The 17,823-nt window shown below is 49.1% G+C and overlaps 1 protein-coding gene across 1 annotated transcript in view; it reads left to right on the top strand.

The window, feature by feature from the left end:
* The window catches only part of SREBF2 (sterol regulatory element binding transcription factor 2), a 58,349-nt gene that overhangs the window by 9,718 nt on the left and 30,808 nt on the right, over positions 1-17,823 (top strand). Inside the window, exons 2-4 of the mRNA XM_044227871.1 lie at positions 13,620-14,078; positions 15,028-15,209; positions 15,900-16,046. Coding sequence (XP_044083806.1) covers positions 13,620-14,078; positions 15,028-15,209; positions 15,900-16,046 — 788 coding nt within the window. The remainder of the gene's footprint in view (positions 1-13,619; positions 14,079-15,027; positions 15,210-15,899; positions 16,047-17,823) is intronic.

Raw genomic sequence — 17,823 nt, 5'->3', positions numbered from 1 at the left:
GAAACTAATCCTAAACCATTGACTGGCTTGGAAACTGGAAAAGCACAGCCCTTTCTGCAGTACTTAGGCCCTTTGGAATTGCTAAAGAATATGTGTCAGAATGTCCCTTATAATCTGGCTTCCGCATCTGGCGGGTGGAACTGGTCTGTTGGGTTCAGTCTGGTTTGGACCAGTGGTGAAAATCTGGCTGCGAACCAGATGTAGAGCTGCCTTGTTAAACTGATGTCTGCCCGGCTGTGGCCTTTACCAACATCCCACAGCAATAGGGGGAGACCGTGCTTCCGGCTAAGTGTGAAATTTATGGTGAAGCCTTGTAATTTACAAAAGTTGGGCATTTGTCTTCCTGACAGTGCTGTGAGGTAGATGGCTTACTTTTTATTCCCATTTTGCAGATGAGACACTGAAACAGAGAGATAAAATGAATTGCCCAAGATTTCCCATGCTGATGGGAGTTGGGAGTTGAATTTGGGCCTTCTAACATGGGTGCCCATACTCTTTCCTTCCCTGTGGGAATGAGGTGGGAGGTATCCTGGCTCAGGAAGCCTGTCTTAGGAGACCCTGCTCTGGTCAGAAGTCTTTAAAAATTTTTTTTTGAAACAACTTTTTAGGGTCGCCTGGGTGGCTCAGTGGGTTAAAGCCTCTGCCTTCAGCTCAGGTCATGATTCCAGGGTCCTGGGATCGAGCCCCGCATCGGGCGCTCTGCTCAGCTGGGAGCCTGCTTCCCCCTCTCTCTCTGCCTGCCTCTCTGCCTACTTGTGATCTGTCTGTCAAATAAATAAAATCTTAAAAAAAAAAAAAAAAAAACACAAAACTTTAAACTTGTTCAGACCAGTTCATCATGAATGAGTATCCACTATATTTGCAGCAGTGTTAGACTCTTTGGGGTATTGGATATGAAGGAAACTGTCGCCACTTTCAGGGAGCTGACCTCCGAACAGCCGGATTTACAAAGTGAAATGCAGCAGAGACCATGGCAGAGATACAAACTCCAAGGTTTTTTTTGAGCACTGGCGAAGGGAATTAGCAAGATCTTCACAGGGACTTTGGCATTTGAGCCAACATGTGAAGGATGAGTGAATAGAACTTTAGAAAGGAAAAGTGTCAGGGTGTTCATTTTTGACAGAATTGGAGCAGAGTTGGGAATAATTTGGCATGTTCTGGGAACATGTGATTCAGCATGGCCAGAGGACAGTAGAGAACTAAGGTTCTCAAACGGCGAAGTGTCTGAGAACCCACAGGTCTAGGATGACATCCAGGAGGGGCACCTAAGGAGTGGAGCAGTGGGATCAGAGAAGGTTTCTTGTGGAGGCGCCTTGCAAGCTGGGCTCTTACAGCTAAGGGGGCGGGAGAGAGGAGTCATGTTCCAGGCTCAGGGAATAGCCCTTTCGAAAGGCACTTGGGCGTGTGGGGTTGGCAGGCTACCATCCTGATAACTGTTGTTGGTTATCTTCCTCAAACATGGTTTTGATCGGGTCCCTCCCTCTGCTGCGTCTGTGTGCTCTATCAGTCAGGAGTCTTGGTGATAAGTAGCGGAAACTGCCTCTGGCTAGCGTGAACGGAAGAATTTACTGGAAAGAGGCACATGGACTGACCAGAAAAACTACAGAGCCAAGCTTGGAAAACGGGCCAGAACCAAAGGATGCTCAGCTGCTGAGCTTAGCTAAGGCAAGCCCCGGGGCTGCTGGGGGAGGACCCCGCTGCTTTCCGTGGCAAGAGCCATGCCCCTGGTTGGGGGTCTGCGAGAATCCAGGCTGATTGGCAGGAAGCCTGACCTCCCACCAAGATCACCCAGTGGGGGTTCTCCACAAGGAATATCAGGGTGCTGGGAGGAGGGTCAGCCAGATGACAGACAAACAACAAAAGTGGCAAATGTCCACTACATTTTCTGTGCCTCCCCTGGCCTCCACAAGAAGAGCCAAATGCCTTAGGGTGCCGTTAAGGCCTTTCCCAGCTAAATTGTAAGCAACAGCATCTGCCCTCTCTGTTTACACTCTCTCCATTTCCTGCTTGCAGGGCATTTCCTGGTGCTGTGGTTTTGTTCAGCCCGTTTCCTTTGCCTGCAATAACCTTCCTTCTCTCTGACTCTTAAAACTCTTCGTCCCCTGCCTTCCAGCACGATCAGTCCTGTCTCTACTCCCTGACGGCCCTTTCTTTGTGAGGCGCTTGGCCATGCTTGCCCTTATCACACTGGTTGGGAGTTGGTTGGCTCTCTCTGTCTTCGCTGGGAGACTGGGAGGTGGGAGGGGAACCAGCCCTTTTGAGTCCTGGCTCTGGGCCGGGTCCCAGGCGAGGTGCGGAAGGATGGGATGGTGGGTTATTGGGGTCTTTCACCTCTGCCTGGCTGGCTTTAGGACTGAGCAGGGTTGAGGTCCTCTTCCGTGGACACTCTGCACCTGGGAGAGTCGGGAGGGTGGTTCTGCTTGCGCCTGATTTTGTGGACACACTTGGTCACCTGGCGCTGTGCAGTGTGATGCCCTTGTCTTCCAGAACAGGATGGTGCGGGATGGGTTCCTGGGAGTCTCCCTCTCCATCTTGCTCCCCTTTCTGTCTCTTTCCAGGAGAGGGATTCCCTTCGGTGATAGAACCAATGCATCTGTGTGGTGTGGTGGCTGAGAACTTGACCTCAGATTCCAGCTCCACCACCTGACTGGGTGACGTTAGACAAGCAGCTTAACCTCTCTGTGCCTCATTTACCTTGTCTGTGAAGTGGAGGTGAAAATGGTGTCAAAGTGTTGTGGAGATTAACTGAGGGAATCTGTGCAAAGTGCTTAACACAACTGCTGACAACTAGTAAGAGTTTAGTAAATGTTAACAATTAGATACTATTTTTATTAGCACTGCCACTAATTGGCTCAGGTTTTTTCTTCTTAATTGTTCTCAAAGTCTCTTCTTAACCTCCTCCTAAGAGCAGGCATTTAAAAGTAAAAGGTGGAATAAGAGGAACGGCCTTTCAGAGTGGGGTGCCAGCAGTCTGATGCCTCTAACTCGGTGTTGAGTAAGGGCTGCCGGGGCCCCAGGGTGGGGCGCTTGCCCGGTGTCCAACCTGGTTGCTGACTGCAGGGTTCCGAGCCCCGGCCGGAGGCTGGGCATGCGCAGGGAGGAAATTCCGGAGAGGAAGGCCCGCAGTGTGGTGTTCGGGGACTTCTGGGGCAGGCACTTGTGAGAAGAGCCCAGGCTTGGGAAGAGGAAGGGGAGACTGCCACTCACTCAGCCACCTGCCTGCGACCATGTGCAGGCCATCCCCTCTTTGGACTTGGACTTACTTCTTCCGGTGTAACCACCGCCCCTTCTCACGAACTTTTATGTCGGCTCTGTTCTCCGCGCGTTACACACACTAACTCTTTTTTCAAAGAGTAGCTGAAACTGCTGCCTCACAGGGAGATGGGAGAGTTACATACCGCACGCAGTATGTGGGAGCGTGCCAGCGAGAACAGCTGGGGGGCAGTGCTAATGGGGTTCTTCTCCAGTGGGGCAAAAATGTTTAAACTTCGCGTATAAATATGTACTCACACACAAACAGTAGATAAATAGTAGTAAAAATCAACTACAAAAGATTCTTGGGGCGCCTGGGTGGCTCAGTGGGTTAAGTCTCTACCTTCGGCTCCGGCCGTGATCCCAGGGTCCTGGGATCGAGCCCTGCATCCGGCTCCCTGCTCCGTGGAGAGACTGACCCTCTCCTTCTGCCTGCCTCTCTGCCTACTTGTGCTTTCTCTCTTCCATCAAATAAATAAATAAAATCTTTAAAAAGAAAGAACATGTACCTCTTGAGGGCTTTTAATTTTGTGTTTGGCGCATAACAAACGCAGTTAATGTTTGTTGAATGCATGTCTTAACTGATGTGTCTTTATTTGTTTTGTATTTTTCAAAAAAGAGAGAGAGACTTCTAGAAAAAACATCTTATCAAGGCAGAAAGTCTCATTTGGAGAATAAATGTAATCATTTGAGTAGGAAGGAATGCTCACAGAATACAAATAGGCAGGCAGAAATATCTCTCCCCTGTTCCCCCATTGAGTCAGTTACGTGCATGCTTGCCCTGAGATTTTTTAATCTTCCATTAGCATTCAACTAAATATTGGAAATAATGAGATGGATTACATAAGCACCCCCCTCTATACCACACCCCTCAATTCTCCTTTATTGTCACTCCAGGTCTCTCTCGCATCTCTCTCCCAAGATGTGATGAGCACAAACGTAAAATCCAGGCAATGTTGTTTTATAGGGAAAATAGTATGCATAGAGGAGAGATTCAGATAAACCAAAATCTGATCTCAAATCAAATCTCGGTTCAGCCACTTTGTAATCTTATGAGGGGACTCAGGCAAGTAATTTAATTTCTTTGAATCTTATTTTCCTCATGTATTAAGCAAAGGAGTAATACTGGTCTTAGAGTTTATATAAAGTACTAAGTAGGTATCAGTGAGAGCTATTATTATGTTGTCCACCTAGAATCACTGTGAAAGTAATTTTAGTCATAACCACCTGTGTACTTTTAAATAATACATAAATGTGATCTCTGATTCTCTTCATCAGTTGATGAAGTTCTCCAAGTTTTGTTTCAGCTATTTTGATATTATCCTCACAAGTCAGAATTCAGTCTGAAGTCTGTGCCCAGAATACTTAATGTGTTTGTGATGTTGTGGGGTTCTGGGGAGGCCAGCAGCCTCCCCTGTACACACCAGCAGGAGCAACTACTGGGCCAGAGAGGCTCCCCTTCCTAGAGCATTGTTGGACTGCTTGCTATGGCATTTCCTTCTTTGATAAGGAGAAAGACCAGGTTCATCAGCATGAGCTATAGAACCTGACATGATTTGACCCTGACTACCTGCCCAGTCCGGGGTCCTGCCAGTTGCCCATTCTCCTCAGCAGCCCGCTATGCTAGCTCTGTGCTTCCAAGCCTGGGCTTGTGAGATTCCCTGGGCCTAGAATTCACCTTGGGTGCCCATCAGCCTTCAGTGTAGCTCCCTCGGGAAGCTGTTCCACTTACACCTGCCCTGTGTCCTCCTTGCCGCTGTGATTATGTCACTTTCACTAACTCATTGAGGTCAAGGAGTTTTTTTTATCATCTCTCTAGGCCAGCACACAGTGGGTGCTCAACAGGCTTAAATTCTTTTGCATTTACATACCCACTTCACCAAAAGTAGAAGCTTTACAGAAATTGCAGATTTGTCCAGATTTTCCAGGATAACCTGGATTTCAAAAATATCTTGTCCCATTGTAAGGTGATATGTCCCTTCTAGTTTTGGTTCAGAAAGCATAATTGCCATTTTGACAGATTGCGTGAAAGTTGCTTTGGGGAGCACTTCAGGGAATTGATGCCAGTTTTTTAAACTGCCAGAGTGGTTAATGGTTGAAGAGGTACAGGGGAGTGGAAGATTTTGTCCATGCACTTGTGAATTACAAAATATCAAAAAAACATTTAAAAATATAACTTACTATATTTAATGTGGCAAACTAAAAACGTTTATATGTGAAAAACCTACTTTTATACTAAGACATCATCAGCACATATCAGAGATTTATTAACATTATTAGTGAAAAAACCATCAAGATGACAAAGCTGGGTCAAAGGAAAAGGTAAAGGAGATATTTATGTAGTTTTTAAAAAAAGGATGCAGGAATAAGATTGCAAATTTAGTTGTAAAACTGGTTACTGTCTTACAGGGCCATAAAAATAAAGCCTTCAAGTTTATCTTTTTTTTTTTTTCCAATATATTTATTTTCAGAAAAACAGTATTCATTATTTTTTAAGTTTATCTTTTTTAAAATTGTTCACAGCTTACCAGTTTTCTATTACATGAACATCTAACTTTATAGAATGTGGGTCTGATCTGTGGTAAATAGAAAGTCAGACAAATTTATGTTTCTAGAGCATCAGATGACCTTGATGTAGTCAGCATAGACATGGCTACCTCTAGTATGACTCTAAAAGGACATTTTTTTGGCCTTATTTTTAAGTTTCAGATAATCCCCCCTTTTTTTTTCTTTTTCTTTTCTTCTTTTTATTTTTTATTTTTTTTCAGAGAGTGTGTGCTGGTGTCCTTTGGGAGTGGGGCGGCAGAGAGAGAGAGAGAGAAAGACTTAAAAGCAAGCCCCATGCCCAGTGCGGAGGCAGGGCTCAGTCTCACTACCCTGAGACCTGAACTGACACCAAGAGCGGGATGCTTAACCAGCTGAGCCACCAGGCTCCCCTCAGATAATTTTTCTTAACAAATAAATCACAGCTGGTTTCAAGAGCCCAAAGATGGCTGGATCTGAGGTAGAGAAGAGTCCCGGTTGAGAGTAATCCTTAAGTGGTTTTGAAATGGAATTGTGAAATTCAGATGGGAAGAGAGGGTGGTAAAGAGCAGAAAAGGTGGGGCACGGGAGTCACAGAGAAGGCTCTGTTCCCTAACCCCGCCAAAGGCATGTGCAGAAAAGGGTGTGGGTATTTTCCCCAGGTGAATGATGAGCTAAGGTGAGTGGGAAGTGAAATCCCTTGGAGTGGGAGGGAGCAATCGGTAGGAAGCTTTGACGCTTGTGTTTTAGAGATTTGATTTGATTTGAAAGACTGTTGGACCAACAAGATACTCAAAGAAGACAGTTGTTACTGGGTAGGAGGTTGCGGTTGAAATCAAGGCAGAGTATGGAAGTTAAGCGAGGAAACTCTGCTACCGTGAAAGGAAGCCTGCCAGAAGTTCATAGTAAACTTCGGGCAGAGGCAAGAAGCAGAAAGAGCAGTTGAAGGTCGTGCTGAAGATCATTGTTCTGGCTGAAACTGCGAGCTGCTCTGGGGACCTACTGTGCGGGACAGAGGAGGCAGGACAGGGCAGCTCAGCTGGGACTCAGGCTGCCCCTAACAGCCAGCCAGGCAGGCAGGGAGAGAGCCAAACAGAGCAGACCAGAATGCCATTTGGGAATGACTCCGCTTCCCTTTGTGTTTTCTTTTTCTCTTAATTTTCATCTATCTCGTTATGTAATATTTGATATATGCAGTGATACATTAGTGTGTGTTATGCAACACACGTGTTTGAGAACCCCCACCTCCCTGCCCAGTTTTCCTTTGTGGTTTCTTTGTAAATAAAAAGAGTTTACTCATCCCTCGCCTAAAACATAGGATGCCTGAGTCACTAGTTTGCCATCCGGTGTCATTCAGCCCTCCTCCGGACTCCCTGTCCCCCAAGAAGGTGACCCAGAATTCCCTTTAAGAACATGATGCTATCCCTGTGCTATGAGCTTCTTAGCAAATGGGCCCCCTGGTGTTTGGAATGGTTTTAGGCACCAGTTTGCCTGTTAACCATTGTCCCTGTGCTCCTTACAGTCCTGCATTTCAGGGTTTCTGCGCAGAAGGGTGTAGTTGACAGCCCAGCTTCTGAACTGTTCTTCTGGTGACCTGAGGGGGGATAACTGATTTTTCAGGTCCTGAGAAGGCAGCGGGGATTACACATAGCAAAATGGTGGAGAAAAGAAAAGTTACCTCACTATTGACCCTCAGGCTTGATACTAGTCTGCATTTGATATTTTTTTTTTTATTTATTAGAAAAAACAAATCCTAGGGAAGGGTAGGAAGGAAGGAGGGAAGATAGGATCATCAGCTTGAATTCAGGATACTTCTTTCTTTCTTTCTTTCTTTCTTTCTTTCTTTTTTTTTCCAGGATACTTGTTTCTTAAGAAGCTTGCTTGTTGGGAATAAACTTTTGTGCGTATCTCCCTCTCAGTCAGTGGTTGTGGTCCATCTGATTCCCAGCAGCCTACAGACATCACATACCACATTTATTCAGTGTTCTTATGTTGTTGGGCAGGTCTGATGTGGGGCAAGATTAAATAAATAACACTCCATGAAGAAGGTTTAGGTGACTATCCTAATCTTGGGGATACAGGACCTTTTCAGTGTAACACAAAAACCATGTAGTATCATTACACAGTATCAGCATTTGTGTATAGGCAGTTCTGCTGTAACGCAACGTATCTGTTCCTAAAAATCCCCACACTGAGCAAAATTGTAATGCAAACCACAGCGTGTGAGGGAGGTGGGGTTTGGGTGACAACACTCAAAATCTTCAGCGGTAACAAAAAGAAAATAAAAAGACTGGAAGCTAAGAACCTAATAAAACAGCTCAGTTTTACAGAATCTTAGTGGGTAAGAAACACAGAAATACCCCAACAGGTAGGACCCCTTACCTTAAAAAAGACCTAAGGTTTGCTCGTGGAAGTGGGCGTTAGAAGTTCTAGCTTCCGAGCTCCTGTGTAGTGATGGGCGGAGGGCAGTCTACAGTCAATGGGAAGTTCTGGTCCCGATGTGGATGGTTATGGTTTGTAACACGTGCAGTGAGCTGACGAAGCTGGCGGATGTTTGAGGTGTGCGCCTTTGCTCATTTCGTGTAGTCCTGTGTGGCTCATTTCAGCTGGGAATGTTTTCGCATTTTCTAGTGTTTCTCTCATGCATAAGTAAACACAAAATTCACGATAGGCCCAGATTGTTCCCTGATAAATCCAAATGCACTGGAACAAATTCAAATTTTCAAAACAAGAGTCCAAGCAAAACTGACTGTCAAAACCCCTGCCATGAATAGCATGAGCGAGGCATTCCCGAGGGCCAGGCCCTGTGCCTTCGAGTCCATGCGCTCTCAGCAGCCCCGTCAGGTGGGTGTCATTTCAGCCTCATTTTATAGGTGAGAAAACTATCGCCCAGAGAAGTAAAACTTTAAGTTATAGGGCTAGGGCATGATAACTTAACCCTGTGCCATTTTTTTTTTCTCAGCAACTTTGTCTTTTTAAAGATTCTATTTATTTATTTGAGAGAGATTAAGAGAGAAGAGCACACAGGAGCAGGGCGCAAGGGAAAGGAGGGGGAACAGAAGGAGAGGGAGAAACTCCCCACTGAGCAGGGAGCCTGATTTTGGGGGAGGTGCTTCATCCCAGGACCCTGAGATCTTGACCTGAGCCTGGACTTAACTGACTGAGCCACCCACGTGCCCCTCTTTTTTCTCAACAAATTTAAAGAAAAATAAAGTGGATTGTATGCCAACTGTACATCAATAAAAAAGAATAACATTGTGGCGGATATTTGTACACATATAAGGAGGATATACCCACAGTGTATGAAATTAAAAAGAAACAAGTAGCCCAATAGAAAAATGCACAAAGGTCAAGAGCAAGCAGTTTACAAAGGGAGAAATACAAATGGCCAGTAAAATTGGCAGGGAGACATCCAGCCTCATTTAGCGCTCATTCATGCAAGCCAAAACAGTTTGATGTCATTCTTTCCCCACCGCCTGAATGACAGAAACAGATGTGGGGAAATGCTGGCAGAAGCATAGATTGTTATAGCCTCCCCGAAGCACATAAACCCGTCCTTTGACCCCGCCATCAATTTCTAGAAGTTTATCCCAATCATCAGATCAGTGGGAAAAGATTTTTGTAAGAGTTGTTAACACTGGGGGCACCTGGGTGGCGCAGTCGGTTAAGCGTCCAACTCCTGCTTTTGGCTCATGTCCTCAGGGTTGTGAGATCGAGCCCCACGTCGGGCTCCGTGCTGCTGGAGATTCTCCATTCCTCTCTCCCCTCCATAAATAAATCTAAAAAAGGGCGCCTGGGTGGCTCAGTGGGTTAAGCCGCTGCCTTTGGCTCAGGTCATGATCCCAGAGTCCTGGGATCGAGTCCCGCATCGGGCTCTCTGCTGAGCGGAGAGCCTGCTTTCCTCTCTCTCTCTCTCTCTCTGCCTGCCTCTCTGCCTACTTGTGATCTCTCTCTGTCAAATAAATAAATAAAATCTTTTTAAAAAAATAAATCTAAAAAAAAAAGAAACAAACAAACAAAAGTTGTTAATGCTATAAAATGGAAAATAGCCGTTTGTCATCACTAAGTGGTGAAATTCTAGGGTGTCAGTACCACATGTTACGACGCATACTTCAGGACTCTCCCAGAGAATGCTGTCGTAGCCATATGGCTGACACGGAACACTTCCCATGTCTTACTGAATAAGGGGGGCAGGGTGCAACAGAGCATCTTCAGTGCGATCCCACTTTGGTAAAACTGTCCTTACACATGTGCATACCTGCGCATGCAAGCAAGCCTTGCTCTTGGGAAGGACACATCGAGACATCGACAGTAGATGTCTCAGGGAGGTGGAATTGCGGGGTTTTTTTCCTTTAACTTCTTTCTAAATTTTTTTCCATAGTGTGACTTTTATGATTTTAAAAAAGAAAGTTATTTTAGAACATTATCTGACACAAGGCAGTAACAAAATACAAAATCTAAGAAGAATCAATGACCTTTGTGACGTCTCTTAGAGCCTATCTGGGCTAGGTAGCTGATGCCCAGTGAAGGACTGTTGCCTGACTGACTATGCAGTTTGGAGACTGTGTTACCTCATTTGGGGCTTTAGACTCTGTATCCCTGGCCAGAATTAATCTCCCCAGATTTGGGGTCACCTTACTCTCAGGTGGATGCTGCTAGCTGGGCCAGGCAAAGTGCTTGGTGGTTGCAAGCTCCGCGAAGTGCACATGAACTTGGGGTCTCTGGATGAGGCTCTGGATGGTTGCAGTGCACAGGTGACAGCCGCATCGTCTGATTTGGGCTCTGAGCTTGAGCTTTTAAAGAGCTCAAAACCCAAGTGTAGTTTCTTGGGGCCCAACTTACTTTATTAAACAGACTTACCCCTTACTTTAAGGAGCAGCTAAAAAATGGGACTGTGGCTTGTTTGGGGAAGGTAACCGCTGGTAGCACCCCTCCAGGTAAGCTCAGGTTTGCAGGCCGGGGGGCTTCCCAGGAGGCCCGGGTCTGGCCTTCCACTCTAGGGACCGCAGCTTGTCGTGCAGGATCTGGAACTTCATTTTCAAAGCCCCATAAAACCTGTGCCTTCTCCCATGCCTCTCTTTTCTGGGTTTCATGGCCCCCGGTGGAAATGAGAGCCAGTGTCATTGTGGCACTCCAGTGATTGGAGCAGCAAACACAGACATTAGGTTTCTCCCACGGGGCGCGGCGTGGAGCGTTTGCGCAAAACTGCATCCAGCGTGGGCTTTCCGCGCATTGGTTCTTCTGGCCTCGTTCTGGCTGGCAGGGCGTCCCCTCCTCTGTCACTGCAGACCAGATGGGGTCCCGGGAAGGCCCAGCGTGCCCTGCTGGAGCGGGGGCTCAGGGAGCCTCTTCCCATTACTTCTTCCTTCAAACGCTTGGTCTTAAGGGCCCCTCTGCGCCGCTCAGCCCCACGCCTCTCGCCTGGCTGCAGATAACACCGCTGGAGCTTGTCGTGTGTGGGTTGGAAAGGATTTATTTTTTTAATTTAAACCACCGCATCCCATCTGCCTACACACTCTTAACCTGCTTTGTGAACAAGCTTTGTGACCTCTGCTGGTTATTTCGCTGTGCCAGCCCATGTCTTTCTCCATGAAAGGTTTTGGAGAACCCTCGACCAGCGAGATAAGTGAAGTGCCCAGGAGCTCGGTGCTCGGGAATAACCACTCACGGCGACCTTGACGAAGGTCTGCCTCTCACCGAGCACTCTGCACCAATGACTCTATCAATCCCCACAACAAAGAAGCCACGTGTTCTCAAGGCAGCCGCCTGTGGGGAGGAAACCAGGGTGTGAGAGGTGACTTGCCCACGTTCACATGGCTGTGTAGGCGGCACCTTGAGACCCAGCTGGTGCCAGTCTGTGCCCGGCTGCCAAGCCTCTGGCCTCTGTTGCCTTGTGCCCTCCTTAGCTTTCCATGGATTGAAACAGTCAATCAGGGAGAGTTGTTTTTTGGGCTCACAAAGCAGGCCTCTGTGTTGATCCCCCAGAGTAAGAACTTTAAGGGAATTCTGGAAAGCTCAACAGATTCTTCGGTTTCTCTTAAGCATTTCCTTACAACTTTGCAGTGTGCCCATTTCTCCTTCCCACACACAGCAGGCTGAGTGTCAGGGGGACACAGCAGTGTTGAGGTGTTGGTAAATAATACTGCCGCACAGCGTAGTCTTTCATCTGATGAGATGCCGTTTTGCCAGCAGGTTGAACTGATCAAAGGCTGGAAGTACTAACTGCTGAGCTTCAGCCACCTGAGGAAGCTCTCCCAGGAGCTTTCTGCTTGCCTGACCTAAGGCTCTTCATAGCCCAGACCCATTACTGTGAATGCGCGCGAGACACACATACACACACACACTTAGAGACCCAGGAGCTTTCTGCTTTGCCTGATAGCCCAGACCCATTACTGTGAATGCGCGCGCGACACACACACACACACACACACACACACTCTTAGAGACCTGGGATGGTGGGAGGGACTTGGTGGTGGAGGTTTGAGGTGGGAGGGACTTGGTGGTGGAGGTTTGAGGGAATGAGAAGAGGTGGTGTTTCTTTTTGGTTTGGGTATTTGGGTGGCTAAGTCAGAGCATCATGTTTCCTTGAATGTTTAGCTAAGGAGGAGGGTGTACACTTTGGGATCAAGCAGTAGCTTCTTGGGAATGTATTAGAGAGGAAAGGGGAAGGAATGGAAGCAACATGAAGAACCGTAGGTCTGAAAATAGCTGCCACACTATTTCAGCTGCCTCTGAAGCCGAGGCCCCAGACTTCGAATGGGGACCAGCTCTGTGGGGAGGCAAGAGTCATGAGAGATGAGTTTTAGTTGCGGATTAAGTTGGGTTTTGGTAAATTTCAGGGAGGATGAAGTAGGGGAAGAGGCCCTGGAGGCAGGCTTGAGGCCTTTTGGGCTGGGGACTTAGGGCTCCCGGTACTTGGAACATAATCTAGAAGGGGGCCATGGTCTCCAGGTGGACACATCCCTCCGGTCCCACAGACTCCTTGCTCAGAGAGAAGGGCCCAGCCCGAAGAGGGCCAGAGTGGGCCCCCTCTACAGCATGGGGGCTCTGGCCCAGCCTTCCGGCAGTGAGTGCCCTGTGGTACAGCGGGAGAACGTTCAGCTGGGAGACAGAGAACTGGTTCTGGTCCTCGCTGTGTCCTGATGAGCTGGAGGACCTTGGACAAGTTATTTCCCTGTTCTGGGCTTCAATTATGTTTCCATCCACTCCACCCCTAAAGTGCCTAACTCGGAGGCCATCAGCTTCATCATCCTTGAGTGTTCCTGCTGGTACCAGCAGTGCCCAGGGCTATGTCCTTTTTGGAGAGAAGGCTAGGGGCCTGCCTGTGGTGAGCAGAGAATGCTGCCTGGGCTGAGGGCGGATTGGGGTCTGGCACGACTTTGCAGCCAGACCCCTCCTGACCCCTGCACTCGGGCCCTGTCCGGGGGAGCAGTGCGGAGACTGGAGGCGGCCTCACACCTGAGGCTGCTGAACTCAGCAACTCCCGCTTTCCACCCCAGGGTCCCCAGTTGTGAAATGAGACGGGCAGTAACCTCCAAAAGCAATACTCACCTGCCACAGAGGGAGCTTCTGTTTGGCCTGATATAATCAGGAAAGTTGGTGGAAAGGGCCTGGAGGTAGGGTGGGGAGAGAAGAACTTCCAAGACGGAAGTCCTGTGCCCTTGTCCCTTGGCCGTCTAAGCCCATTGGTTGCCTCCTGAGAGGTCCAAGAGGGTTTCCTGACCCCCTTCTGCTCTGGTCCCGGGAATGCTTTTTGCTTTGCATGCCTCCATTTCTTAAGAAAATTTGGAAGTTAGTAAATCTTTTGTATGGCAATAAAATTACTCCTTTTTGTTTATTCACAGAGATGCTGCAGTTCGTCAGCAATCAAGTTGGAGAGTTCCCTGACTTGTTCTCAGAGCAGCTGTGTAGCTCCTTCCCTGGTGGCGGCGGCGGCGGCGGCAGTGGCGGTGGCGGAGGCAGCGGGGGCAGCAGCAGTGGCGGCAACAGCAGCAATGGGGGCGCCGGAGCGGGGGACCCCTCGATGCAGCAGCGGTCCTTCAGCCAGGTCCCTCTACCTGCCTTCTCTCCCTCGGCCGCCTCCCCCCAGGCGCCAGCCCTGCAAGTCAAGGTCCCCCCCAGCACGGTGCCCACCCCGCCTCGGGCCGCTCCCGTGCTCCAGCCTCGCCCCCAGCCCCCGCCGCCGCCCCCCGCGCAGCTGCCGCCGCAGACAGTGATGATCACCCCGACATTCAGCACCGCTCCCCAGACCAGGATCATCCAGCAGCCTTTGCTGTACCAGAACGCAGCCACCAGCTTCCAAGGTGATTCAGAAGTCAGAGAGCGGAGTGACTGGTTGCTTCAGAAGTTTCTGTGCCAGTTTGCAGACGCTTCTGAGGTCAAGGGTTCTGCCCTCTTTGGGGATGACCGAGTCTGAATGAGTTTGGGGTCACTGGCGGCAAGGACAGGAGTAGTTCACACTCTGTGTGTCCTCAGACACCCTAGTAGCTGTCATGCCTGCTTCGCGGACCCTTGGTGGAAGCGTCTAACGAGCAGAGTAGACACGGGGCCGCGCTGGTAACTAGAGCTAGAGGCTTGAGTGAAACGAGTCCGGAGACTTACCCAAACACCAGCCCGATCCTGGCGCCCGGAGCTGGAGAACCATTCATTCAGCAAACACCTCCTGAGCCACCGCAGAGAGTATGACTTAGAGCAGGGGCTCCGGCTCTGCCCAGCAGGCCTCGCGCAGGCCTCAGTGCGTGCGAGTGACCCTCCGTGTCGTGTTACACCCCGTGCCCGTGTGGCCGGGAACCCTGAGCGGGATATTCTGAAGTTCAAGGGATCTGACGGTTCTCCAGTGTGCTGCTGAGGGCTTAGGGGCTGCAGAGAGGCAGCAAAGCAAAAAGCGGAGTCGGTCATCCCAGACTGCGCTTTCTCTTCCTTCCATGAGAAGGAATGAAGCCTGGTGCGATTGCAGGTTCCTTGGATTCCGAATTCCCTTGCTGGGTGCAGTCATTGGCCGATTAGCTCCCCGCACTTCTACCCCAGCACTCAGAGTAATAAAACAATCTGTTCCCGTTCCCTCAGAAATTGATGCAGCCCTCATGGAATGTTCTTGTTATCTAGACCAGCCTGCGAATGGCTGTGCACATCTTCTTAAGCAGCAGGTGGGGAGTCGGGATCGCTCTGAGGCACCCCCCGCTCAGTTGTTGCTGAAGCCACGGTGATGGTGCATTTCTTCTCCGTGTGACTTTTCCCTCCTCTTTTCCCAAGTTCTTCAGCCTCAAGTCCAAAGCCTAGTGACTTCCTCCCAGGTGCAGCCGGTCACCATCCAGCAGCAGGTGCAGACGGTGCAGGCCCAGCGGGTGCTGACGCAGACGGCCAATGGCACGCTGCAGACGCTCGCCCCGGCCACGGTGCAGACGGTCGCCGCCCCCCAGGTGCAGCAGGTCCCGGTAGGTGGCCACTGAGAAGTCGGGGGGTCCCAGGTGGAGGCTGGGAGCCGGCCTTTGGTCAAAGAGCTGGTCTGCGTACTATGAAGGAACAGCAGCATGTAAGGAAGCAGCATTTGGGGTGCCTGGGAGGCGCCCCTGAGCCCAGTATGGAGACCTGGCTGAGACCGCCTCTGTGGATACACGCCAGCCCTCACGCAGACTCAGTCGGTGGAGGTGGTTTATTCTAGTGACACATAGAACGGGCATTAAACTGGAAGGAGATGTGCCAAGATGTTTATAAGTCACGTATTATAGTGGACTGTAGTCACTAACAAGTCATTTATCTTTGGGGGAAAAAAAAAAAAAAAATTCCAGGTTTTTTCCTTTCTGCTTCTCAACCATGTTCCTGGCTTTCCTGAGTTTGTCCAAAATCAGACCCCCCTTCCTGTCCTCTATCTCCACCCCCCCAACTCTGCTCCACCAGGCCCTGGCATTGCTTTTCTCAAACCCTTCCAATCTTAAAACCTAAGACCCTTCAGCTCTACTCTTTCTCCCTCTCAACCCCACCAGTAAGCTGTGTTCTCGGTTTGAGGAAAAGGTTATATATATATTTTTCATTCTTTCCTGGAGGGAGTCTGTGTAGTAAGAAGCTAAGGTAAAATAGGAAAATAATACTGCCCTCCTGTCTCCTTTTCTTCATTCTCCATCCAGGTCCTGGTACAGCCTCAGATCATCAAGACAGATTCCCTTGTTTTGACCACACTAAAGACAGATGGCAGCCCTGTCATGGCCGCGGTCCAGAACCCAGCCCTCACCGCCCTCACCACCCCCATCCAGACAGCTGCCCTTCAAGTACCAGTAAGAGCCGCCTTCCTTCCTGCCCTCCCCCCTCCACCCCCTCCTCTCTTGGAGTTGTTGGAGATGTTCACAAAACTTCTACAGAATGGACAGGGGCAGAAACCCTGTGGAATGTGTCAGATTGCAAATACCGCTCCCTTTTAGAGTTTTTTTTTACCCCCCCTTGAGAAGTACCATCAGTGCATGTAGTGTGGGAGTACTGGGGACTCTGAGGGAGGAGAGGGGAGTAGCAGAGTATCCCTGGTTCCTGGGTAACGGCTTCACCCAGGGCTGTCTGCTTCTAGGTCCCGCTGATGGGGGTTTGGCTTCTGAAAGAGCCCAGGCCCACCAGGCAAGGAGGGACTGCAAGGCGAGGGACAGGGAAGGCCCGGTCCTTGGGCTGCAGGGTCGTAGCCACATCAGCGGCTTGTAGCAAAAGAGTCCGAGGGAGTGAGAGGTGATCAGAATTTGAAAGTAAGCTTTATTCATAAGAGCCAAAAAGTGGGAACAACCCACATGTCCAAAAAGAACCGTTGCTATATATAACTGCTGAACCTCAGAAATAGTACGTTGAGCAAAAGATGCCTGTCCCAGAGGAGCTCACGCTGGGGATGCTGGTACATGAAGTTCGAGAAGAGGCAGAACGAAGCTGTGGTGTTGGAGGTCAGAGCAGTGATCACAAGTTGGGGAAGGGGCAGGTGGTACTGGGAAGAGGTACCAGCAAGCTTTCTAAGGGGATAGAAATGGTCTGTGTCTTGGTCTGGGTTGTCTTGGTTACACACGTGATATCGGTACGTAAAAATGCATCAAGTTGGGGCGCCTGGGTGGCTCAGTGGGTTAAGCCTCTACCTTCAGCTCAGGTCATGATCCCAGGGTCCTGGGGTCAAGCCCTGAGTCGGGCTGTCTGCTCAGCGGGGAGCCTGCTTCCCCCTCTCTCTCTGCCTGCCTCTCTGCCTACTTGTGATCTCTCTCTCTGTCAAATAAATAAATAAAATCTTTTTTAAAAAAATGCATCAAGCTGTACACTTAAAATGTGTGCTTTTTATTATATGAGAATTATTTCTTAATGGTTAATGAAGTTCACTGGCCATTTGGATATTGAGGCCATTTATTGAAGAAAATAAAACTAAAACTGGTAAAAATAGAATTGGGGAGAGAGGGCGCCTGGGTGGCTCAGTGGGTTAAGCCGCTGCCTTCGGCTCAGGTCATGATCTCAGGGTCCTGGGATCGAGGCCCACGTCGGGCTCTCTGCTCAGCAGGGAGCCTGCTTCCTCCTCTCTCTCTGCCTGCCTCTCTGCCTGCTTGTGATCTCGCTCTGTCAAATGAATAAATAAAAAATCTTAAAAAAAAAAAAAATGGGGAGAGAGCAGATTTGAGGAGAAAAGGGGGAGCCTCTACAGTTGGCCTGTTTATCTACTGGAATGGCTCTAGCCCTTCTTCTGCCCTTGTGCTTTTTGATAGCCAAATTATATAAGGAAATACAGCAAGTGACTTTACTGTCATGTGAGAGGAAAAGATATATCCTGCACCAGGAGAAGGCTTTCGTTGAGGCCAGAATGATATCGTGAGTTCACAGGTGGCTCATGGTTTGCAGCAAAACAGGAATCCTATGATTTGTTTCGGGTGCCCTTAGATCAAAGGTTAAAACATACTTACCCACGTTAATCCCATTGTGGTGTGATTTGTTGACAGTGGTTCTGAAGGGAGTGTAGCAGCTCAGGTACTCTGGCTTCTGAGGCTTCGTGGGGCCTGATTTGGTTCAGCCACGAAGAGTGTCAGACCAGGCAGCGGCACAAGG

Source organism: Neovison vison, chromosome 12 (genome assembly GCF_020171115.1).
Source record: "Neovison vison isolate M4711 chromosome 12, ASM_NN_V1, whole genome shotgun sequence".
Lineage (NCBI taxonomy): Eukaryota > Metazoa > Chordata > Mammalia > Carnivora > Mustelidae > Neogale > Neogale vison.
The sequence above is the reverse complement of the archived record's forward strand: the minus strand, read 5'-3'. Positions and strand labels throughout refer to the sequence as shown.